The sequence below is a fragment of the Copadichromis virginalis genome, linkage group LG3 (assembly GCF_057382275.1).
Source record: "Copadichromis virginalis isolate Kocher_CV1m ecotype Utaka linkage group LG3, C_Virginalis_male_GT1.1, whole genome shotgun sequence".
Taxonomy (NCBI): domain Eukaryota; kingdom Metazoa; phylum Chordata; class Actinopteri; order Cichliformes; family Cichlidae; genus Copadichromis; species Copadichromis virginalis.
In genome coordinates, this window is record NC_140620.1 from 61,651,775 (window position 1) to 61,678,535 (window position 26,761).

Genomic DNA, 26,761 nt, shown 5'->3' on the forward strand with positions numbered 1-26,761 from the left:
CAGTCACCTTTGCAGTGCTACTCATTCATTTGATAAACTCTTTACCATAATGGATTATTTTGTAGTGAAGTTATTTTCCGACTGATCTTGCCTTCCCTCAGCCTTGGTTGTCTTTGAGAGCATAATGACAATGAAGTGTAAGGTGCTTGGTATATGTTTGTTAATTGCCATTTGGTCCCTTGTAAGTTATAAGTGACCTGTATAAACCTCATATTCTATCAGTTGATGGTGATGGTGTACTGCATCTGGTGCAGCCTCCTGTTGAGCCAGACCAACATGCAGTTGTGAGTAATACTCCACAGATTATATGAGTTTACAGTAGAACAGCAATGTTGTCTATTTCTTTACTACAGGAAAATAATGAAGAAACATTGACAGCTGTTACAGAGGAGGAAGCAACAGAGACACTTTATGAGGTTTACATCTTTTAATACTTTGTGTACAGGAAATACAGGCGACCAATAAAGCCAGTTGAACAAAAAATCTGTTTATTCTTCTTTCAACATGTTGAGGTGATGGGTCAAAAGAAATGATTGTGACATATGGTGTCTCTGACTGCGCTTCCATCTTGTATGTCCGTGGGAGGGTCAGGATGTTCATGGTTTGGATCACTGCTGATGTTTGGTTCAGAAGGACAGTGTTCTCCTCTAATTGTGGCAATGTTGTGAAGAATCACACATGCCACAATAATGTCACATGCCCTTTCTGGGGTGACCCTGAGTCTTTGCAGGCACTGGAACCGGGCCTTAAGCATTCCGATAGTCATTTCAATTCTGGCTCTTGTCCTGCAATTAGCCAGATTATATCGCTGCTGTGGGCCCGGTTCAGGGTCAGGGTACGGGGTAAGCAAATAGGGTAAACATGGATACCCCCTATCACCAAGCAAGTAGCCAGTGAACTCTCCTAAGACAGAAGGATACACTTCAGTTCAAATGTCCCTGAAGCAATTGGTCTTTATATATTTTAAAGTATTCTCAACTCACCATGTCCAAATTTTGTGCTCAGTGTACATTCACGGAATATTTGTGAGTCATGGACAGAGCCTGGCCACTTGGCTTCCACATTTGTGATAATGTTGGCAGCATCACATATGATCTTCACAGTGCAGAGAACACAAATTAGCATCCATTACTATAATGAAATAATTTGTTAGTTTGAAATGCTACAGGGAACTATGTACCTGTACATTAATGCTGTGGAAAGACTTCCTGTTCACATAGTCTCCTTCATTTACTGAAGGAGCAATGATTGGAATGTGAGTGCCATCTGTACAGCCAATCATGCCTGGGAACCCTGAAAATAAATGTGCAATTTAAGTAGTAGTCCAAGTATCACCACATCATACATTAAGTTTTGGTCATCCTGATACCTGCAATTTTGTGGCATCCCTCTTTGATAAATCTTGTGGGTCTGTGACCGGGGAACACCACAAACGTGTACAGGAGACGTTTCAGTGCAACTGTAACATTCCTGACTGCCCGACAGACGGTAGCCTTGGAAACGTGCTCAGCGTCACCAATATTATACAGAAAGCTCCCGTTTGCAAGAAACCGAAGTGCAATACAAATAATATGCAATGAACTGAGAGCATGTCCGCGATGTGTCACATGAGCAATATTAGGCCTGAGGATGTTATCCAAATAAATTATAGATTGTGCTGAGAAACGGTAACGTTCGCACAGAAAATCATCAGGAAATGATAAAATGTCCAAACGCGCTCTGATCACTCTCTCCCGGCGGAGAGCTCTGCGGAGAATTTGGGCTTCACGATCTACTGGCTCTTCAAGGAAGTGGCACGCCATGTCCGACACTTCCTACTGTCAGGTTTCCGACAAAGGGGCGGAGACAGTCAGGGTTAGTTGTAGTAAACCTGCTAGGGGGCAGGTTAGCTTCACGGAGTGTGTCGTCATAGTGACTCACTGAGGCTTCATCTGAACTCGCTTTCTGAAACCGAAAACCCAGAGTTTTCGTTAACTCAGGGTATACTTACTCAGTTTTTCCACTAAACCGGCTTCCTGAAACAGGGCCCTGCTGTCTGTCTGGGTCAGATATAAACCAAGTTTAGGTGCAGTTTATTTTTCTTGTGCTGACTTTTTACAGTCAGTTATAATAACTCCCACTCAGAGGAGACCAGAGATCACATTAACATGTGTGTCTCTGTATTAAGAAACATGACATATTGGCCCAGTTTATTTTTCTTATCATTGTTGTGAGGAGACCATAAATAGCATTTGTATTTTCTGTTGTACAGTTCATTTGCTGTTATGGATAAAAAGTCTTTCTTTGTTTCAAAATAGCTGATAAATATTCGCTGATAGCTGCAAACATCTGTGCACAAATATAATCCTATGAAGTGGTTCTATATAGTGTGTAATTTATTGCTAATGCAATCATATGGCACATTGACTTCTGAGGAAATGTTAGATGCACTCATCATCAGAAAGGTTGCCGACCTAAACCAGGGGGTTTAGAGTATCATAGAGTTTTTGTGGTTTGTTTTCTTTAAGTCATTTCACAGATTTTCTCTATAATTTCAATTCCTTGAATAAAACAACAAACTTAGGGGATGATTTTGTAATCCGACTTTATGTATGAAAGATTTGACTAAACATAAAACAATCTTCCAACTCAGTCGTCATTCTTATCTTGTGAAATCAAACCAAATGTTCTGTTGTCTCTAAATCAGGGATTGATGAAATCTTTGATTGCATCCATTTATGAACATGTTCTCATTCATATTAAATCGTAGTCTAAGTCCTTCTTTAGAGGGATAAATGTCATTCATTGTCTTCAAATGTGTTTCTGTTGTTTTGGGGGGAAGTTTGAAGTCCATTGTTCAAAGTCTGTTAATGAAACTTTATGAAGTTTATGTAGGATGTTTCTCCTATTTTGTATTTGTTTGAATTATGATGTATTTCTGACTCTTGCTGCCATGATGCCAGGTCTCTCTTGAAAACAACATTTTTAATCTCAATTAAATTTTCACCTGGAGAAATAAAGATGATAATAATAATTTTGTCTTCAGGGAATCATTTCTCTGTAAAACAGCTTCTTCTGAAACTCTTGTTACATTTCTTGTTTATTGTTTGCTGGTTGTAGAAAAATGTCATCGTCTCTGTGTGAACTTAAACTCTACATGTGGTGTCAGCTATAAACCAGCTCTAGAGTCTAATAACGATGCTTTTATTATTGTCTGGTATCCAACCTAACCCTGGGCCTCTGGCTGAATGTGAAACACCAGCAGATGTTAAAAACTGTCTGGGTTACACGTGCATCACGTCGTGTGCTTCCTGACATGGATATGATTGGAATCTGGGCCTGTTCAAGCGGTGCTGGTATCATTGTTGTTTCTGAGACTTTCCAAATCTTTACTGGATAAAAACGTAGCAACTGATGGATTTAACATTTAGCACTCAGACTGTCCCAGAAAAGGCGGAGGTCTGGAAGTTTATGTGAAGCTCTGTCTTGCTGCTCAAGTCTTGTTCTCTCCATCTGCACCTCAGCCATTTGAAATCTTGGCCTTAACTATTGATCTGTTTGGAAATCAGACTGTTGTTGGCTGCTATCAGCCTCCACCTGCTTCCCCCAGCACATCACCGTCTCTGGTTCAACTTTTATCTGAGCTGCATTTTAATGACGTCTTTCAGATGGATGATTTTCATTGGGACTGGCTTTCTTCTGTGTCTGATGATTTTAAGGCACGCTGCTTGTTTTTAAAACTGACTCAAATTATTTAAAGCCTCACACGCCTTGATCCTAAACACCCAGATAAATCTGCTCTTATTGACCTTTTTTAACTAATATGCTGCGTAAGTTTTCCACATCTGCAGTTTTTGCCAACGACCTGAGTGATCACTGCATAGTTGGTGCTGTGAGAAACACTAAAATCTCACGCTCCGAGCCCGCATCAGTTTGAACTGGGGTCGTATTAAACAGGCTGACAATGTCAGTTTGGGAACATTTACAGGAGAGTTGTGTCTACTTTGTGGACAGACACGCCCCTTTTTGCCAGGTCAGGGTGAAAGGTCGGGACAGGCCTGGTTTGGTTCAGTACCGGCCGATCTCCTACATGAGAGAAACCAGGCCTGGGCAGGAAGTCTGGCTCTGATGCTGATTGGCTACGTTTTCATTAGCTGTGTAATCGGATTACTGCCTCCATCATCAAGATGTAACTATTTTTTACTTTAACGACTGACAGTCCAAACGACCGTAGGAGGTTTTGGCAAACTATAAAGTGTCTCTGCCAGCTGTGACTCCTCAGAGCTTCCTCCTCACTTAAATATCGACTCCACTCCTGTGTCACACAAAACTGAAATGTTGCTTTAACAAACACTTTGTTGCTTCTTGCTCTTTGTTCAGCACAGTATCTGATGGTAAACCTCTTGCACACAACTCTGCTCGTAGTTCCTGCTTACTGATACCTTTTCCTTCACACCTGTCACAGTAGAAGAGGTTTGTAAGGCTTTGAATAGCCCCAACACCAGAAACTCGTCCTCACAATCGTTCTCCTTCCTTCTTGCACTTGGCTGCAAATATCATAGCTGAGCCAGTGTCTTATATTTTTAATCTTTCTCTACAACAGAAGAACACCACTATACTCTGTGTTCTCTGGTTAACTGGTCCTCATTGGTCTTACACAGGATGGTCCATTAGTATCATTTTATCTATAAATCTGTTTCTGGGTTACTGCCTCCTATTCATCAGAGTACATGTTAGGCAAACAGTTTAGTCACAGCCTGCAGTCTCAGGACATCATTACATCCACTGTTCCATCAGTTCATGCAGAGCTTAGGAAGAAGGCGTTCTCCTTTTCTGCTCCGTCTTCATGGAAAACATAACCGAAGGATTTAAGGCTCTCCGTTGATTTCACTTGCAGACTTCAAAAGACGTACACATGTTTTTGTGAAACCATCTCTGGGAACTTGTTCTCGTTTTTAATGTGACTGAGTACATTACACAAACTTTTCTCTTATTGTTGTAATTTTAATATGTGTGTCTGGAACAGGTCTCTGTTGTAAATGAGACATTGAGTCTCAATGAGCCGACCTGTGGTTTGTGAAAATAAATTAGCTGAAGTGTATTTTATTTATGTTAGTTCTTTTTTTAACTTGTAGTTCTAAATTGGAAGATTATTGTGATTTTGCAAAATACAAATAAAATTATATTTTCTTATTTTTTCATCGCTCAAAATAAGCGTCACACTCGCGGAAGCCGGTGTACCCGGCGAAACGCCGTGCATTTATCGAGCCTTTCAACCCCAGATAGGCCAATTATGGCTCTTTGGGTCTTAAAGGTTGCTGACCCCTGCTTTAGATGAACAGAGTTTTTTAATTAAATACATAATCTTTAATAAATGTTCTCTTTTATAAAAAGTAGGATAATTAAAAAAACTTTTATTATACCTCTATTGAGTAGAAAAAAAACTCGTGTTTTCTGTCGTCTGTTATATAATATTAGGGATGTTTGTGACAATTAATTTCTTAATCGGCTGGACTAACCAATAGTCCACAACCAGGAAACACTGAAATTTTAAGTTAAGTTTGAAAACAGTTTAAAAAAAAATACCCCATTCCAAAATGTCTTGTGACAATCTCATTGGCTTAGGGAGTGATGATGTCATAGATCTTAAGAATCTTAAGTCCTTTGATGTTTTTCCTTAAGTAGGGGTGAGAAACAGCAAGTTTTAGTTCGTTTCAGCAGCATCTGTGTTTGCAGCCTACAAAACGTTCACCACAAGCTCTTCAAAGTCATCGTATAGAAACTCCAACATGTTTCCAAGAAAAAAACAACCAATTCAAAAAGATTACGCCGCCTCTCCTTCCTGGCGTGGCCGGCCAATTTCCCCAAATGGCTCCTCATCCTTCCAAAGGGCGTTAGAGGAGAGTAGGAAGGAAAACTACCTTCTCCAGAAAAAAATGCAACAAATTGAAGAAGACAAACTTCAACTGGAGGACAAATGTAGACGAATGGAAGCCCAAAATAAAGAGCTGGAAGAAAGACAACAGCGCCAGCCGGACATAAAAATTATTAATGAGGGCTGGGGAATCAAGTTTGCTCAGAGCCGAGAGCAGATTGTGCACCTCATTAAAGAAAACAGGCAAAAGAGTGCAGAACTAAAAGAAATGACCAACCAGCTCCAAGACAAGAAAACGATGACTGATAAGATACAACGGGATCTCCAATACATGGACCGAAAAAATCGGCTCCTCCAAAGACAGCTCCATGAAGCTGTGGAAGAAAAGAAAGAATTCCTCCAACAGAAGGAAGAGCAGGACAAAAAGCAACGAGACATGCAGCACGAACTGAAGAGCATGCAGGAAAAATACCGCATGCTGAAAGAAAGCCTGGATGAAACACTGCGCCAAAATAAAGACCTTCTTCAACAGAAAGAGCAACAGCAAGAAAGACTGAAAGAAGGAAAACGTATCGTCCAGGACTTTGAGTCTAAAAATCTAAAACTGCAAGAGTTTTGTAATCAGCTGGAGGACAAAGCAACTAAAGTGGAAGAAGAAAAGGACAAACTGGAGAAACGCTGCTCACAGATGCAGAGAAGGATCGATCAGATAGCGAGAAACAACTCCGAGCTCGTTAAGGGGATTTTGGTGGAATTCAATAACTTGAAGCGTGAACACACTCAAATGCAGGCGCAAAAACAACAAGAAGACAAAATACATGAAGACCTGCAGCTCACGCTCCAAGAAATCCAGAAAAGAAACGAGCAGTTAGAAGACAAGCACAAAGAGGTCCAACAGAGAAATGCAGACATGCACAAGGACAAGCTGATACAGGAGGCAACATCCAAACAACTCAAAGACAAGCTTGAAGAACAACAAGCAACATTGGAAGAGGTGGAACAAAGATGTGAGAAACTTGAAGAACAAAACGCAGAAACCATCGATGAGCTGAGAAATCTCATCCTGGAGAAAAAAGCGCTCGTGGAAAAGTGCATGAAAAAAAAGAAAAAATGGTTCCACTTGTTCCGGAGGAGAGAGGCTACTGCTTCCTCACCTGATGTAGCCTCGTCTTGCTCCACCTCTGTTAACCCCCCCAACCAGTCCCGGCCGTTGACTGTCCCCTCCTGAGCCTGGTTCTGCCGGAGGTTCCTGCCCGTTTAAAGGCAGTTTTTCCTCCCCACTGTCGCCAAGTGCTTGCTCAGAGGGGATTGTTGGGCTTTTCTCTCCTCTGCCTTGTTTCTTCATTTACTTGTTTAACTTTTTTCAACTTATCTAAATAATAAACCAATTAAATTTATCCTTTGAGTATTTTTCATCTCATCTTTACAGAATCTTTCCAAAACATTTTCAAACATTCAGATCTGTCTTTTATTTTCTTCTTGAAGCCTCATAAATGGTGAACTAAAAACCCGGAACATGGTTTGAAACATAGTTTCAGCTGAAACTGGCATAACATGCTGTGTGTGTGTGTGTGTGTGTGTGTGTGTGTGTGTGTGTGTGTGTGTGTGTGTGTGTGTGTGTGTGTGTGTGTGTGTGTGTGTGTGTGACAGGATATCACTAGTTAGGTCATCATGTTTAGACTCATTCACTCCAAAATTATTTAGGCCAAATCTTTAAAACAGTGTCATTTCATACACATTTTCAATTCACTTCAATCGCACAAATGCAGAAATAATTATTTGCAGTATCTTATTTATTATGAGAATGTCATGCCTGATCATTTGTACCTACACCACCAAAAATGGGGGCAAAAGGGAGGAGATCATGTTTAATCGGTTATAAGAAAAGGTCAGAAATATAAGTGCCGACATGAGCAGTGTCCACAGAAACCTCTGACTCTCAGCTCAAAGCTCATATAAACCATTTCTACAACCAGCAAACAAACAAAGACACCGAACAGTTAAAAGAGCAGTGACGTCACCACGAATCTGTGGTCAGGTAATATCCATGTTTTGATTGATGATTTTCTGGAGTTAAATGTGAACCGAAGCATATTTTGGGTGTTTTATGCTATTAAATACTTTTTAATTTATTTAAAAGTATTTAATAGCGTATAACACCCAAAACATGCTGGGTGTGGAAATAAAAAAATCAAAATTTCCTCTGTTTGAGTCACAGTAACTTTGACATAGTAACATTTGCAGTAAGTCCTAAATGTTGACCTTTAAAATCCCTCCCTCTGTTCATTTTGCCCACATCATGTTTCAGTGGTTGGCCTCAGGTTCTTCAGCTTCCTGACAGTCTGAAGTCAGCTGACAGAGTTTCACCTGCTAAATACACAGAAAATCTTGTTAAAGCCGCACAGTTTGCCCAACAGTAATATTCCCATTAAGCCCTTTCTAAACACTTTATAACAATGTGTCATCACTAAATTATAAACTTCTTCTCCAAATCTGCACGACTGCACTTAGTCACAGACTTTATTTAATTGTCCTGCGGCTGCTATCATATATTTTACCAAACAGTTCTTCTCACACAGTCACAGATATATTTCTCTCAATGCAAACTTCACTCATGTCTCAGACAGGAAACTTGAGTTTTTCTTTTTTTTCTGTCCCCACTCATTCAACTAATTTGCATATTGAGTCACATCTCGAGAAGTTGCCCTGACAACAGAAATGCATATTCAAAACATTGCTGCATAATTCAATTATTATTCTTTTATTTTTATTTCTACAGTCGTCACTTCTTTTGCTCAATCAGCTGGAAACCACTTCTAATTCACTATTTTAAACCTGCTTTAAGCTTCTAATCCCTGGTTGGTCCTCCCAGTCTCTTTTTCCTTGTCACAAAAGTCCCTCTATTGTCCTGCAACTTCCTGAGTTATTCCTCAGCTTCAGCCTTTAAGTGTGTTAAATCTACACCATTCAGCATTTATGTCATGTATTCACATTCATGAGTGTAAGCATGTCTTCATTGCGTGTATGTTGTGTGTTCATATTAATATTGAGTGTAAGCTGGTCTTCGTTGCCTCGATGTGTTTTTATAATCAGATTTAATTCCTGCATCTTTGCGCTGAACTGTGGATTCAAACTGTCTCACTTCTGATTCTCTCCAAAAACAATTTCACATGTGACAATTTCTACATGTGTGTTTTCTATTTTTCTATTCATTTATGTATTATTAGTTCATTTATTTCTTTATCTCTCTCTCTTACTTTTTTTATTTACCTTTCTGTTGCGATGCTCTGGATGTTTCTAAACCCCACAAATGCAGTCTCACTGTTCAACCCAATTTTCCTATGCTGGCATCCTGGCAGCTGCACGCTTGACTTTTCTCAGTTCATGGGCAGTTATTTTGCGCCTTGGTTTTTCCACACGCTTCTTGCGACCCTGTTGACTATTTTGAATGAAACGCTTGATTGTTCGATGATCACGCTTCAGAAGCTTTGCAATTTTGAGACTGCTGCATCCCTCTGCAAGATATCTCACTATTTTTGACTTTTCTGAGCCTGTCAAGTCCTTCTTTTGACCCATTTTGCCAAAGGAAAGGACGTTGCCTAATAATTATGCACACCTGATATAGGGTGTTGATGTCATTAGACCACACCCCTTCTCATTACAGAGATGCACATCACCTAATATGCTTAATTGGTAGTAGGCTTTCGAGCCTATACAGCTTGGAGTAAGACAACATGCATGAAGAGGATGATGTGGACAAAATACTCATTTGCCTAATAATTCTGCTCTCCCTGTAGACTTTTGTCTTATCGCCTTAACCTCCATGGTCTCAAATTCTTTAAGGATATAATTTCTTTTAACCGGATTAGGGCAAATTTCATTTATCAAAATATTCCTGATCACTTTGTTTGTAAACCTGCTGTCACCAAATTCAACTCCAGCTATGCAGAGCTGCCTCAGTCCAGGAGAAATTTTAGAGTGCACAATATCTTCTTTTATCATTGATCTCAAAGGGACTGGGATGGCTTTCACTGGGGATTTATATCTCTTAGCAGTACATCTTACATCAAATTTCTCACAAAACGTCTCATGTTTTAGTAAGACCCCATTATCATCCATAAAATGAGCTACAGCCCAAATCCCTTTAGATCTCCATTCATCCACGTACACAGATTTCCTACACAAACGGATATACCTGTTGTTCCATATAGGGGTATTGTGAGGAGTAAAGCTATGTTTATAGATTAATTTCCAGTAGAGACGGACCTGCTGATGGAAAGCTGAGAGTTTAACAGGTAACGAACTGCAATCAAAGTCACAACGTAACAAAAAGTCTATTCCACCCATTTTGCCAAAAATCACATTGGGAATAATGTTCCAAAAGGAATTTTTGTTCCTAATGAAAGATCTTAACCATTTCAATTTTAGTACACCATTCATAACATCAAAGTCAATGGCATTAGCCCCACCCTCTTCATAATTCTTAATCACATCATTTTTCTTTATATAATGACATTTGTTCCTCCATATGAACCTAAAATTAAGAGTATTTATAGATTTAATTAGTTTTGGAGGTATGGGCAGAGAAAAGGCTGGATAGATGAGTCTGGACAGACTGTCCATGTTGGTTAGCAAGCTTCTCCCAAACAGAGTTATGTCCCTTTGCAGCCACATGTTTAAAATTGACTTACACTTTTCTATATTGGTACAGATATTCTTATTTTCTGTTGATGTCTTATCCTTGCAAATTACAATGCCCAGATACTTCACCTCTTTTTTGATCTGCATATTATTTATTGCTTGCAGGGGACACTCATGCAGAGCTAGAATTTTGCATTTATTAATATTCAGCTGTAGGCCAGAAGCTTTGGAGAAATGGTTGATCGCCTGCAAGGCTAAAGGAATCTGGTCCTCATTTTTTAGAAACAGGGTGGTATCATCTGCCAGCTGACTGATTATTATCTGTTCACCCATCACAGTTAACCCCTCAATGTGACTGTTTTTAATCAAAATAGACAACAGCTCAGCAACCATGATGAACAGAAGTGGTGAGCTGCTACATCCCTGCCTTATCCCTCTATTAACCTCAAACCTTGAACATGTACCATGTTCTAGCAAAACAGAGCTGTTAATGTCATTATATAGCATCTCTATAACATTGATAAATTCCTCTCCAAAACCAAAAGACTGCAGAGTTTTTAATATGAACGTATGTTCAACTGAGTCAAATGCTTTGTAAAAATCCAAGAACAGGATGTACCCTCTCTCTTGGATTAATTCACTGTATTCAAGGAGATCCAAAACCAGCCTAATATTGTTATGAATTAGTCTTCCTTTCAAAAAACCTGATTGTGTTTCACTGATAATGTTTGAGATGCCTTTCTTTAGCCTCTCAGCTACAGCTCCAGACAGGATCTTATAGTCAGTGTTTAGTAAGGTGATGGGTCTTAAATTGTCTAAAATTCTTTTATCCTTACCCGATTTAGGGATCAGGGTTATCAGCCCTTGTTTCATGCTCGGCATCACTTCTTTTTTCTCTATCGATTCCTTTAATGCATCAAACAATAAAGTTCTTAGGTCCTTCCAGAAGAATTGATAAAAATTAGTAGTGAGTCCATCTGTCCCTGGGGACTTGTTTAATGCCATTTTCATGACCACCAAATCCAGTTCCTCAATTTTAAGCTCTGAATCACACAGATCTTTGAACGGCTTGTCAATACATGGGATGAGATTATGAATCTTATCAAAGAAACTATCAGAATCAGCTGCTGAATATTCTGAGGAGTACAATTTGGAATAAAAAGTGAAGACTTCCTTTTCAATCTTTCTGAAATCTTTACATTCAGTCCCATTTATCAACAAGCTTGAGATTAGATTTCTCTGCTGTCTGCACTTTTCCAGCTTACTAAAATATGATGAGTTCTTTTCACCTGCCTCAATCCACTTGGCTCTCGATCTTATAAAGGCACCCTGGGCTTTCTCTAGGTAAAGATCGTCTAATTTAGTTTGTAACTCCATCAATTTATTCTTTTCTTGCACGTTTAGTTTTTCTTTACTACAGCACTGAGTTATTTCACGAAGTAAATTACTTTCATATTCCCGTTTTTCCCTGTTCAGTTCTTTGCAGAATTTTATAGTGAATTCTCTGATTTTGAATTTAATAAGTTCCCATTTCTGTATATTACCCACTACTGAGTCATCATTTTTTATATCTGTAATTTTATGTCTAATTTTATCACAATACTTGTCCTTATTTAAAAGGCTGGCATTAAATTTCCAATATCCCCTGCTACTACGTTTCATCCTTGTTGGTTCTAAGACAAGATCAATGAAACAGTGATCAGATAGGGGTGCTTTGGAGATTTTAGATGGTGAAGTACACCTCAAAATGTCATCGCTCACTAACCAATAATCAATTCTTGACCTGCTTTCTCCATTAGGTTTAAACCATGAATAATTCTTAACTCCAGGATTCAAACTTCTCCAAATGTCTGTAAAATTATTATCACTAGAAAAGTTCTCAATAATGTTATTCTGTTGCCTCCTTCCTAAGCGAGGAGGCCATCTGTCCATCCATTCATCTGAGGTCATGTTCCAGTCTCCTCCTATTAGGATGTAATCTGTGGGGTACATAACTTTAAACTCTGAAATAACATTTGTTAGATTTTCCAATAGACGTTTATTTTGACCTTCGTTATTATGTCCATAAAGATTTGTAACAATTAGAAATATACCTTCGCTCTTCAAGCTGCAGTTGACCAATGACCCTCACTATCAGCTTTATATGTTATAATCTCCCCTGGGAACTTATTAAAACAAATCGCCACACCTCCAGATCTGTTAGATCCACGACTGAAAAGAATCTTGTCTCCCCACTGATTAGCCCAAAAGGTAACATCGGCATCCACAGAGTGAGTCTCTTGTAAAAACAGACAGTGACATTTTTGCCCCTTGCAAAATAAAAAAAGTGCCTTTCTCTTAACAATTTCCTTCAAACCCCGAACGTTTAATGAACCAAAAGAAATTTTTGAGTGAACCATAATAAGAGTATGCTAAGAAAATAACTTTTTTTAAAAAAAAGAAAAGAAAAATATATAAACATGAGTTTAAATTGTAACACTTGTCACCAACTCAGTGACTAATAACCTTTAACTTTAAGTAGAACTCTTTTGTCCCATTAATAATATTCCACTGTATACAGTCTTACATCAAGTCTTTCATTCAACGTCAATGATCCTCCGTCCTTCGATGTATCCATGAGGACCCCGGAAAAAGGCCCGTTTCCCAGCCCGTCTGGCTTGTTCAATTTGCGGCCACAGCCGCCTCCTCTCTTCCCAGTCCTCCCGCGGCAGTACCTCAGCGAAGTGGAAACCGCCGTTCTTACAGACAGCCGAATCTTTGGTGCGACGCCAAATCTCCTCTTTCACGTGTCTCAGAGCAAACAGAATGATGATATGTCGGACCTTGTTCTCAATCTTCTTCCCAACTCTATGCACCACATCCACAGATTCTTCAAGCTTTGATATCATATCAGGTGCGATCTTGCCAAGAATTCCAATAACCAGCGATCTGACACCTTCATCTCTTTTCTCTTCTAATCCTTTAATCCGGAGGCACCACCTCATTTTGTACCTTTCTTGCTCTCACACTCTCTCCTTGAGATCGTAGTTATCTTTGGTCAACTGCTCGTTTCGTCTCTCCAACTCTTTAACCTTTTGTTTACATTCTTTCACCTCCTCCGAGTTGAACTGAACCGCTTTGGCTAGGCTGGCTAGCATCGTACTAGCTTGCTTGCATTGCACACTCAGGTCAGCTAGCTGCTCGTCCACTCTTTTTTCAAGGTTTTTTCTTCGTAGTCATGATCCGTTCCTTCTCTGCTGTCTTCCTTTCCATCACATGGCGATGTTGTTTCTTGTTTTTTGAGGTCGAGTTTGAATTTAGCAGGTTTAACTATACTTGGGGCAGTCATTTTACTACTTTCGAGTGGAAACAATAACGAACACAAAGTAAATTCTGGGACAAGTTCAACGAGCTCCTAATTCGTGCGACTGCTCAACTCGCCATCTTGCGCCACCGTCTCACTACTAGATGAACTTGTGACACACATCTGCAGCAGAGGCTGAGTGGCTGCTCTCACACCTGGAGCATCCAAATCGACCCACAAACACGTTGAAAGATGCAATGCCATCAATGTGGATTGTCAAGACTGAGAGACCTCTTCCCTCTGACCCCTCCCCAAACCCTCAAACCCTCCTACCCACCTCGACATACAAACTCTGTGTGGCTTCACGTGTTCTGTTGATGTTTACATGATCGAAATAACTTGAACACAAACACAAACAAACAAAGAGGAAGACCGCACCGGAAGGAAACAACTACAAGTCCCAGCATCCTCTGTGTTTAGGGAGCAGCAGTGAAAGTGAAAGCAGGAGGAGGAAGGTGGAGCTGAGGCAGGTGAGTGTTTACATGAATATGTTTCTTCTTATGACATAAAATAATTCCACGCTGTTCGTGTCTGTGGGTGAAATGTGAGGCCGGTCGGCTCCTCTGAGCGCTGGTTTCCTGTAAGTAGAGAGGAAGTGAGTTTAGCTGAGCCTCCGTTTAGTGTGAGAGAGCAGGAGGAGAGTGAGAGCTGTGCTGAGGCAGGGTGAGTGTTAACACCGCTCTGACATTACTGTGTCTCTGTGGCGGGAACAACAGGCTCCGTCAGTGGAGGCAAAAATAATCAGACTTTGGTTTTTCAAAGGAAACAACTTTATGTCGGAAGTTCCCGCACGCTCATTGGATAACGATGTGTCAATCTCGAGCTATTAGCCAATGAGCGTGCGGATTCACAGAAAGACCCGCCTTTATCACGGGACTTTAAAAACTACAATGGCGACAGAAACTCCGTGAGTGGAGTTCAGGGTGACGTTATGAAACTGTGACGTTTGAGCCACTTCCCGTTGAACGTGAAACTGATGGTTTCTGGTGTTTGGGTCTGTTTTTCTGTATTTATGCAGATAAAGTGTAAACTCAGATGAATTATACCATCAAATGTTAAAGGAAAATATCAGGATGAGTGTCTGTGAGCTGAGAAGGACGTGAAGCGAGCAGTTTATCCCAGAGCTGAAGCTGCTCTGTGTGCAGAGATGAGCTCAGATTCCTGCTGTGATTGATCAACAGTCACAGAAATGTAGACTTGTAGTTATTACTGCAGTATGGTCACAGCAGATACTGATAAACATGTATTATGAGGATGGATGATCAAGTTTCTCACTCTCTCCTTTAAATCTCAGTTTTTTCTTCTTCACAGTTTATCTGTTAATTTATTAATGAATAACACTGAAAGAGTTTCTGTTATATTTCCCCTTGAACATCAGCTTATTAGGGCGGCATTAGGAAATAGCCCCCCTCCAAAGAATGAATAAATGAATGATGATAATAATAAAATGATTAAAAAGCAGAGCTCAGAGTGGTAGAATGGTCAAACATGGATCCACGGGTGGTTCAACTGCATTTGGTGACGTGACTAAAGCAAATCTTTCAAATAATCCCACCATCAACGGGATGTTGTCTCCTTTACTACGGTTACTTTACTTGGTCACCGTGTGAATTTCTTTGAAATGAACCAAATTCTTTTATTTGTCGGTTGTTGCATATTTAACCTCTACAGTCAGGAAAGGAGGAGATGAGGCCTCAACAATGTTGGGTTGTAGCTGTGCTTCAGGTTAGAGTGAGTGTCCATGGAATAAATGTAAGTCAGTGAACTGGAAACATGACTGTGTTCAAACTTTGTTTCCTTTTTATAATGAGTCTAATCAAAGGTGGACAGAAGTATCTCCACTGTGACTTTTCTGTGTCACCATCAGAGCTTCTGCAGTGTTTCTGGGGCAGATAACATTGCAGCATTATGGAGACATTATGGAGACAAAAAGAAAAGCGTCTGGACTTCTTTAAGTTAAACTTAAAGAAATCCAGACGCTTTTCTTGGACTGTTCAGTGTTGAGTCTCATTCACACACTCCCTCAGACTCTTCACACACACTGATTTGCTGACATAAACACACTCCTGTGTGCTTCACACACACACTGAGGACCATCTACAGACTGTGAGCTCCGTCTTCTTTGTCTTTGGAGCCGAACTCTGACAAAGTTAGGAACAAAACTTTCTCCAGCGTGTGAACTTTCCTCCTAGACTCAGTCTGAGCAGTCAGACCACATATTTCTAAAGCAGCACATGAAGGTGTGGCTCACACACACACACAGGTGAAGGAAACAGCTGCAGTATTAAAAACTGCTTCACTGTCTACAAATATATGAACTGAATGTTTCTTTCAGGCTGTAAAAACCTTGTTTATCCTCCATTACAGTCCTGCATTCAGAGCATTACTTCTGTTATATTAGTACATGTATTTTATTCTGATGAACACATGAAACTCTGAGCTGGATTGAATCCATTGAATCAGAGTCCAGGACTCAGACTAAACACACTGAATGTGTCCTGAGCTCGGCCGCTGTTCCACAGTAACTGCTGTCAGAGTCACTGTTACTGAGTTAGCTTAGCTAGCAGGGCAGCTAGCAGTTAGAGTATGAACTCTGTAAGCAGTCAGCTCGGTCCTGGACATGGTTACTGACATAAAGCTGCTCTCTGCAGCCATGTTTGACCTGCTGCTTTGTAGGACTACAGTAATGGAGGATTTGGAGGCTGAACTGGGCTCTGTGACACTTTTTGTAGTGAATTGATGAAAGCTGCGTCTCAGATGGATGTTAGTCCAACACATCAGACACGACCTCTGCAGCTCTCAGTTGATGTGCACATGAATGATTTGTGTTTCCTCTGCAGGTGAAGGTAGAAAGTGTGTGTGAGCTGATGTGAACTGAGCAGCATGGATCAGTGTGAGGACAGAGAGGAGGGAGCCCCTCCCTCTAAAAGCACTCTGTGTGGGGAACATGAGAGCCAGACCAAAGCTCAGAGGTGAGATGACCATCTCTAACTGTCCATGACTCTTCTCCATGTCACAGCTCAGCACTCACATCACTGCTCCATCATTATTCACACTCATACCTCTGTGTGTGTTGTTTTAAAGCCCAGAGCTGTGGGGCGTACCAGGCTCAGCTGGACATAACCCTGAAACTAATCCAGAGCCTGGACCTGAACCCAGCTGTGTTTCCTTAAAGAGCAACTACTCGAAGGATGTTGGTGTAAACTTTAACAAAAGACTGTTATGTGACAAAGAGTAAGTACATTATTTTTATGAGATTGTTCATCATGTCTTTAATTTAATATTTCCAGTTTTTCTTCCTGTCTCATGAAGCTGTGACATTTATTGTTTTTCTTTTAGGATCAATAAGAGGCCAGAATCTCCTGGACCTGAACCCAGCTGTGTTTCCTTAAAGAGCAACGTGTCGAAGGATTTTTATATAGACTTTAAAGGCTGTTCTTCTGCTGCTGAGAGGTAATGTGTGTCTAGATGTTGTTCCTGACTCTGTATTTCTGAATAAATCCTCATGTTTAATATCAGCTCAGCTCTTTTTCACACATTTCTATGTTGGTATGTGAAGCGGTGTGTGTTGGAGTGTTTCCACAAACACAGCAGTCAGAGTGGAAAGAGTGGATGTTGTAGGAGGTGTTTGTGTAGTGAAGAGGCTGAGTGTCTGTAGGACTCCAGCTGCTCCAGCAGGTGTCTCCTTTGTGCTTTGCTTCAAACACAGTGTAGGGAGGAGCTTCCACTCAGGTGTTTCAGGTGTTGCTGGATGGAGGAGGACAAATAGTTTTTCCCTTCAGTGACACTTCAGCAGCTCAATGTTCTGGGAGATGTTTGTCTTTATGAAGGTTTATGGATTCTTGTTCTTACTTTGGTGAAACTGAGCAACACATTTTCCATCTAACATTTAAAGTAAATTTCCAGGTGAATAAAAGATCTGCAGCTGCAGCCTCTGTGATGTTTCACAGTCTGAAAGTAACAAATTCAACCAGAGTTCAAACAAAGGCTTAATATACGTGTGTGTTTGATATAATGCCAACAAGTACAAACAGGTGTTCTTACAGGTCTTAATCACAGAGCTCTGATAAGTCTGGTGACTTTCACACTCAGCAATTTTGCTGCCTTTTATTTTATATTGGCCTTTTTAAAGCCCTTCAAAGTCTCCCACATTCATACAGAGCTTTTAACACCAAACTCCTTTACAGTCCTTCTCCTCTCACACACGATCACACGACTGATTTGTCTGCAGCAGCTGTGTTACTGCTAGTATTTTATTATGTGTGTAATCTCCTCATATTGTTCCTGTGGTTTAGTTTGACGTCCTTCTACAAACACAGCTGCTCTGTTGCTGATACACGTCTCCATGAATATGATTGATCAGATGCTGCCAACACCATGTGTTTCATGTGAGCGCTCAGCTGAAAGCCTGGGTTGACTTATCGAGTTAATAACAAGCTTCACGTGACTGTGAATGCTAACGTGAATCCAGATAAAGGAAAGAGACCCTGCTAATGTTGGACTCACTTCTTAGTGTAGATCCCAGGAGGAAGTTCAACATAGCCATTCTTTGTGCTAGCTCGACCAAACCTGAGACCACAGTGCAGGATAATGATCATCATCTGTCTCTGTCAAGGACATTTAAAATCCACAAATAACAAACATAATTATATTTGATCATTAAAAATGATGATTAAACAAAGTGTCAAACATACTTAAGTAGAAGGACTGATGTTTGTGTTAAAATACCCTCTTAAAGCTGAAATACTGATTCAACTTCTTTACTCAAGTAAAGGTAAAAGAGTCCAGGCTCTGAAATGTACTCACAGTATTAAAGTAAAAACACCATCTTTGAAGGAAATTTCTGCCAGTTTTTGTGCAAAGTTCCCTGAATTTCTACCTCCAACATTAATATGAGAAAATTATCTGAACTTTTATTCTAATGAATTTAATCAGCTTGAACATTTTGTAGCACAAAAGTAGAAAAAACTCAAAGGGAATCAAAAATAGCTCCGTTTGCTGTTGCCTGCATTGTAGATGGGCGGCTTTGCCTCAACACCTAAACAGGAAAATGAGTTTAGTCAAGTATTAAAGTGGGATTGAAGAGGTGAGGAAACAAGAGATCAGGTGTTGTGGTGCAGCATTAAGATAAGATGGGGCCTGATTATTTAAGACCTTGTATGTGAGGAGCAGCCAATGAAGGGAAGCCAAAACAGGAGAAATCTGCTCTCTCTTTCTAGTCCCTGTCAGGACTCTTGCTGCAGCATTTTGGACTAACTGAAGGCTTTTCACTGAGTTTTTAGGACATCCTGATAATAATGAATTACAGTCGTCCAGCCTGGAAGTAATAAATGCATGAACTAGTTTTTCAGCGTCACTCTTTTTAGCATTTTTTAACAACAAGCTTCTGTCTATTAGGGCTCTTGTCTCGCCGACTGCTGCCTCAGATCCGAGTCTTTCTCCTGTGTGCTCAGCTGTCTTAGAGCAGTTTGATCCCGTCTCCCTTAATGACTTGACTGCGGTAGTTTGTAACCTAAGATCATCACACTGCCCCTCTGATTGTCGCCCCCCAACTACTCTTTCAAGGATTGTCAGGTTGGAGATTGGCCTATAATTAGCTAAGACAGCTGGGTCTAGGGATGCTTTTTAAGTAAAGGTTTAACTACAGCCAGCTAGGGATGGGTACCGTTTAGATTTGAAAACCTGTTAAATCAGAATCAGTTGCTGATGACGGCTTTTTTCTTTTACATTAATCACGTATAATCTTAACTCAAAGTGAACATAGACTTGATTGCTCAGATCAGCCAATTCAAAATACTAATTCAATCAACTCTGAGTTCATGGCTAGACTCAGTTTGTTGGCCCTGCACCTTAAAACTATTTCCTGTTTGTCTCTCGTGTTTTTTGGATATTGTTTTCACATCTTATGTCACGGCTAGCGGGGCGAGCCATGTTGAATTTAATAAAGGACCCAAGATGCCAACACTGCTGTGAAGTGAGTGAGCTTTATTGAAACGGTGAAGTGCAGTGGAGATGGCCTGTGCAGAAGCTAAGATAACCTCTACTGAAAAAACTACAAAACTAACCTGAAACCTTAAACGGAGACACGGGGAGACAACACAGACGAACCAGCAACAAGCAGGAGAAAACAAAGGGCTCATATACACAAAAGAGCCATCAGGGAATGAGAAAAGGGAGACACAGCAGGATTCATTGGACATAACCAGACAAGGGGAAGCAAAAGTAGACACACTAACGTAGGACATGGCACTGTCAAAATAAAACAGGAAGTGAACACAGAGACACAATACTAACACAGTACAGAGGGAACACAGAAACCAAAACCTCAGAACTAGAAAATCTTAATCAGAATGAAATTGTAACAAAAGACAATAACAATCAAAACAAAACTACTGAGTCCACAGACTCGGGACATACATCGGCTCAAACTGTGGTCATAAATATTTTGTACTTGTAAATCAGACTGTGTAGTTGTGAACTGAGTTTTGTAACATTGTAAAACAAAATATCTGGAAAGTTCATGTTTTTGCGTTCATTGATTTGTGTGTGTAAAAATGTAAAAATGTAATAAATGTAAGAAACATTAGAACTACTTTTGCTGACACAAAGTTTGGCGAGTTGTCACTTTAAACCAGTCACTGATATAAAGAGAGCACCTTGTTCCAGGGCATCTGAGCATGGAGGGAAAGCTTTATGCAGGAGATGGTAAGAGCTGTTGGGACTAAAGAAACTGAGCAGAAAACTACAGACATCTGGAAACTGAGTTGTTAATTCTCAGTGGGATCAGCAGGACTAGCAAAGCTCCACCATGACAGTCATCTGATTGACTGAACCCATCCAAACATCACTTCATGGACCTTTAGCTTGTGTCTGTGTGTGGACAGACATAACATGAGCTAATTATACATTACTCCTCCACAGAGTGGACCAGCAGAAAGCAGAGGTTTCCACTGGTCAGTCTGCACAGCAACATCAAACACACCTGGACTCTGTGGTTATGGTTTGTAGTACTACGTTTACATTTGTTCTTTTCAGTCACCTCTATGCTGCACTTTGTGGACCAGAGGATTGTCAGTGTGTCCAACATAAGTCAGAGTTTGGGCTCCATGATTTCAGTCAGATTGGGGTGACTGTAGCTCAGGAGGGGAGCAGGTCAGCTACTAGTCAGAAGGTTTGTGAATCAAACCCTGGCTGGCAAATGTACTGGGTAACGTACTAAACCCAAGCTGCCCTCTGATGCATACATCAGAGTGTGAAAGAAAGTATTTAAGCATAGAACAATGTGCTTGGTTGAATGAGGCATGTTGTATAAAATGCTTTGTGTGCACAGAGTATCAAAGAGAGCTATATAAGAACCAGTCCATTTACCACTGGGTAATTCATATAGTCTTCTTTTCCAGCGGCTGGAGGACAACATCACCATGTTTGTGAAGAACGAGCTGAAGAAGATCCAGAAGCTTCTGAGTCCAGATCACCCAGAAACTTTAAAGAGCCAGATGGAGGATGAGGAGATGTTTGAAGGAGAGGATGAAGATGAAAGAAAGAGCTGCAGAGAAGCATTTCTGAAGATCACACTCCACTTCTTGAGGAGACTTAAGCAGCATGAGATGGCTGACCATCTGCAGAGCAGTAAGAGAATTTCTCTAAAGACTGAATATTGATCTTTCCTAATAGCTCAAGAAATGGACCAATAGACATTCATCCTTTCAGGGTACTGAAAGGCTATGATATTTATTATATAATATTTGTTTCTGAATTTCTTACCTTCAGAAATATTTGCTCCACTCCGTAAACGAGAACTTAAAGCCCAACTGAAGAAGAAGTTCCAGTGTGTGTTTGAGGGCATCGCTAAAGCAGGAAGCCCAACCCTCCTGAATCAGATCTACACAGAGCTCTACATCACAGAGGGAGGGACTGCAGAGGTCAATGAGGAACATGAGGTCAGACAGATTGAAACAGCATCCAGGAAACCAGACAGACCAGAAACAACAATCAGACAAGAAGACATCTTTAAAGCCTCACCAGGAAGAGACGAACCAATCAGAACAGTGCTGACAAAGGGAGTGGCTGGCATTGGGAAAACAGTCTTAACACAGAAATACAGCCTGGACTGGGCTGAAGACAAAGCCAACCAGGACATCCAGTTCATATTTCCATTCACTTTCAGAGAGCTGAATGTACTGAAAGAGGAAAAGTTCAGCTTGGTGGAACTTGTTCATCACTTCTTTAATCAAACTAACGAATCAGGAATCTGCAGGCTTGAAGACTTCCAGGTTGTGTTCATACTTGATGGTCTGGATGAGTGTCGACTTAATTTGGACTTCAAGAAAACTAAAATCCTGACTGAAACCAGAAAGTCCACCTCATTGGATGAGCTGCTGACAAACCTCATCAGAGGGAACCTGCTCCCTTCTGCTCGCCTTTGGATAACAACACGACCTGCAGCAGCCAATCAGATCCCTCCTCAGTGTGTCGACATGGTGACAGAGGTCAGAGGGTTCACTGACCCACAGAAGGAGGAGTACTTCAGGAAGAGATTCAGAGATGAGGAGCAGGCCAGCAGGATCATCTCCCACATCAAGAAAGCTCGAAGCCTCCACATCATGTGTCACATCCCAGTCTTCTGCTGGATCACTGCTACAGTTCTGGAGGATGTGCTGGAAACCAGAGAGGGAGGAGAGCTGCCCAACACCCTGACTGAGATGTACATCCACTTCCTGGTGGTTCAGGCCAAAGTCAAGAGGATCAAATATGATGGAGGAGCTGAGACAGATCCACACTGGAGTCCAGAGAGCAGGAAGATGATTGAGTCACTGGGAAAACTGGCTTTTGATCAGCTGCAGAAAGGAAACCTGATCTTCTATGAACCAGACCTGACAGAGTGTGGCATCGATATCAGAGCAGCCTCAGTGTACTCAGGAGTGTTCACACAGATCTTTAAAGAGGAGAAACAACTGTACCAGAACAAGGTGTTCTGCTTTGTTCATCTCAGTGTTCAGGAGTTTCTGGCTGCTCTTCATGTCCACCTGACCTTCATCAACTCTGGACTCAATCTGCTGGAAGAGCAAGAAACAACTTGGAAGGTGTTTCAAACAAGAAAATCTTCAAAGAAATACTTCTACCAGTGTGCTGTGGACAAGGCCTTACAGAGCCCCAATGGACACCTGGACTTGTTCCTTCGTTTTCTCTTGGGTCTGAAGACTAATCAAACTCGTTTGCAAGGCCTGATGACACAAACAGGAAGTAGCTCAAAGACCGATCAAGAAGCAGTTCAGTACATCAAGAAGAAGCTCAGTGAGAATCTGTCTGCAGAGAAAAGCATCAATCTGTTTCACTGTCTGAATGAACTGAATGATCGTTCTCTACTGGAGGAGATCCAACAGTCCCTGAGTTCAGGACGTCTCTCCACAGATAAACTGTCTCCTGCTCAGTGGTCAGCTCTGGTCTTCATCTTACTGTCATCAGAAAAAGATCTGGATGTGTTTGACCTGCAGAAATACTTTGCTTCAGAGGAGGCTCTTCTGAGGCTGCTGCCAGTGGTCAAAGCCTCTAAAAAAGTTCTGTAAGTTATAAAGTTTTTATTATTTAATTTGGTTGGTATGTTATGGAAAAACACACTGCCATCAACTTCTGTTTTGTTTTTGTCAAAATCACTGTAATATAATCACTGTACCTTTATATACACGTGACTTGTATTAATGCTGCTGCCCTCTTGTGGCTAAAGTGTAATTATGTTATTGTTATTAGGGAGGATTTGAGAGTAACATGCCAAGTGAGTCAGCACCTTCGCTTTAGCTTAAAAAAAATCCAAATTCTTACGTCATCAGTTATAGTTGCATGTATTCATTATCATAATTTAACCTTTAATATTAATGTCTTAAAATTATTTTTGAGTAAACTAGCAATAATTTTATGGTTTATTAAATAAATACATCACTAATGAATCATTTATTTTAGTAATTAATTAAAAACATATATTGATAATTAATTATCGGTTAATTTCATTTAAAATATTTCATTATTTGTTTATGTACAATTCTAATTAGTTAATTACATATTTAATCAATTAATGGTTTGTTTTCTATTTTAATTATTTTACTGACACATTTAATGAATTATTTAATGATCTATTTATTTAATTCACGTTGCTACTCCTGGCCCTGCATCGTTGTTCATAAATACATTTTATTTGTCAGCTTCACCCATCAAAGTCAGGGGGCGGGGTTAATGCTGATCAAGTCAACACCATTGCTTTGGTCTGGTGGGCGTTCTTTTAGTGGGCTTTTCTCAATACTAAGTAGGCCTACACACCAGGGTTTGGACATGTGTGGACCCAAACTATACTTAAACTTTACCCTTTTTGTGTGTCACCAAATACACTTTTAATATTTTCTAGACAAGAATGTAGTGGCATAATCTTTAACCTCTTTTGGCTCCAAACAGAAGTGACAGACTTGAGCAGGGTTCATTTAAAGGCTGACAGAAGTGGAGTGGTGACGGGGAGATGTTTGACAGGACAGTGTTTCAGCCTCCACAGGTTCATGTTGTGCTCCATCAGTCAGTGAAGATGAAGTCAGTGCTGATGAGGCTGTAGAGTGTGTGAGGGATGTGAATGAGGATGATGAAGATCTGATGATAGCAGATAAAAACAGGCTGCAGAGACTTTGAGCCATACAGGGCACACAGTGTGTGTACAGAACAGCTGAAATCATTATGGAGGCCTCACTGGGATATGGAAGCATCACAGTACAGCTTCAGTGAAGCATTAAAGTCTCTGATATGAGATAAGAAATGAAGCAGCCAGAGCTTTTTCATGAGTGGAAATCCACTGTGACTGTGAGCTGCTGCTACAGCCTCCAGATTAGCCAGCAGCTCATCCTGCTCAACATTTCCTCACCAACTTTAATGGAAGTGTGATGTTTTCAGCTGGAGTGATGGTCAGGGTGGCCTCCCTCTCCTCTTCTTCTCCTCTTCCTCTTTCATTTGTAAAGCCACTTCTGCTGCTTTCATTCATTTGGAAGTCCTGTAGCTGAGTTTGGGAGAGACTAACAGCCTCGGCAGCAGAGGGGAGAAAGGCTGTAACACCACCACTTTACTCTGTTCTACCTGTCACATCATTTTATCAGGAAACAAATATGCTCATGTTTTTACTATGTTTGTCTTGAAGATGTAAGAAGATCACATGGTGCTTTTTATTATTGTGTTGGTTTGTTTCCTGTCTCTTGGATGGAGCCCAGCTGTGCGTGGCCCCTGGGCCTGTGGTCAGAGTGTGTGCTGGATAATCCGGCCCAGGATGAGGCCAAACTGACATGGGATGAAATGTCTGTCACATAATTGAGCTTAGTGTAGTTTCATTTCTGCACAATTTAAAACAACCAAAACTTTGTTCTGTCTTTTCTATGTTATACTGTAGACTTTCTTTGATACTGTGTCCAAAAGGAGCAGCTTTTACTTTGAAGGGGAGGCGTCTCTGTTTCCTCTTCAGGTTGGATGATGGAAGCAAATGAGTGTGTGATGTTCTTTCAGTGTTGCACTTTGTAGACGCTCCCTGAGCACTGGTCTCACAGCCAGCTGCACATAGAGACCAGTGTTGTTAGTCCAGGTCAGAAGATGACTTGTTGGAATGAAAATGAGCTTGTAGTTTGTCTGCTTTAATAATGTGACTGGAAAAAGGTGTTGGACTTCAAATATGTCCATTTCTTTCACACTTCACCTTTAAAAGTGAAGCCTTGTGGTTCCTGGAAGGAAAAACACGACTTTTTCAAGTCTTTGTCCTGTTTTTATGATAAATGTACGACTTTAATGTGAAACATTCAGAGTTTTTTCTCTTGTTGTGTTTGTTTGAAGCTGCTTCCTGTTGGCTTCAGCTGTTTGGAGTTTCCATTTTCTAAACTTCTACATTCTGAACCTTCTTCAGCTCTGAACAGATGATGAAACACTGAATGATTTCAAGCTCACACTTTGTCTAATAAACTTACATCTTTCATTCTTTATACAGATTGAGGGGCTGTGGTTTGTCAGAGATCAGCTGTGATTATCTGGCAGCAGCACTGAAGTCCAACCCCTCCCATCTGAGAGAGCTGGACCTGAGTAATGACTCCTGGTCTTCGACCAACAACAACCTGCAGGATTCAGGAGTGAAGCATCTGTGTGGTTTCCTGGAGAGTCCAGGATGTGGACTTGAAACTCTGAGGTCAGTCAGCATGTTTTAGTTGTGCTGAGATGAATATGATGTGAAAGTTGTGCTGACACTAAACTGCAGACATCAGGCTGATATTATACTGATCCACACTGAGGATCTTCATGGTAAAGTCTGTTTTCTTCTTCTCTGGTTTAGTCCATTGACTGCAGCAGAACAATGTTCACATTTCAAACCTTCAAAAAGAAGAAGAAAAATCCTCCACTGGATAATTCACTGTGAACCTCTCCAACTCTTCATTCCACCTTAAAGTCTGTCTGACACTGAAATCCAAAGCAAAATGTGCGTTTGCTTTACAGACAGCAGTCCAACACAAACATACACACATCATCCAAAACACAGTCCAACATCCAAATCTCCTCCACTGCCAGCATGAATGATGGGAAAGAGAAGGAGGAACACTCTGACATTCAGGGTTAGAATGAGTTTCATGAAGCAGACTGTGAAGATCAAAGCTGCATTAGAAAGCTTACATGAATGAATGAGTGGACAGAAGTGGACAGAGATCATCTGAAGCACTTCAAAGGCTTTAAATCAGCACATTTCTCTTTATTCTTTATCAACTCTGTTAGTTTCTCTCAGTTTTCTGTGGAATGAAGCTAACAGCAGGCTAATAAGATGCTGACCAATAGGTTTCTATTAAAGGTTGTAATTTGTATATGAAAAAGTGCTTTGGCTCAGCAGGGATCAGCTTACAGGTAGAATACAGCTGCTGGATGGGATT

At 40.6% G+C, this 26,761-nt stretch overlaps 1 protein-coding gene, 2 long non-coding RNA genes and 1 pseudogene across 3 annotated transcripts in view; 3 read left to right on the top strand and 1 right to left on the bottom strand.

The window, feature by feature from the left end:
• LOC146716477 (uncharacterized) overlaps nucleotides 1-26,761 on the top strand; it is a 93,812-nt gene that overhangs the window by 62,614 nt on the left and 4,437 nt on the right. The window lies entirely within an intron of this gene.
• Nucleotides 467-2,006, bottom strand: LOC146716480 (uncharacterized). The gene is made up of 2 exons (XR_014919209.1): nucleotides 984-2,006; nucleotides 467-903 (listed from the first exon to the last, which is right to left on the bottom strand). It is a non-coding gene; the product is annotated as an uncharacterized LOC146716480 (long non-coding RNA).
• On the top strand, nucleotides 5,677-6,913 carry LOC146716481 (uncharacterized; annotated as a pseudogene).
• LOC146716482 (protein NLRC3-like) lies at nucleotides 21,244-26,050 on the top strand. The gene is made up of 3 exons (XM_085452541.1): nucleotides 21,244-21,467; nucleotides 21,609-23,400; nucleotides 25,837-26,050. Exons 1-3 carry the CDS (start codon nucleotides 21,260-21,262, stop codon nucleotides 26,048-26,050), a joined length of 2,214 nt encoding a protein of 737 aa, XP_085308667.1. The 5' UTR covers nucleotides 21,244-21,259.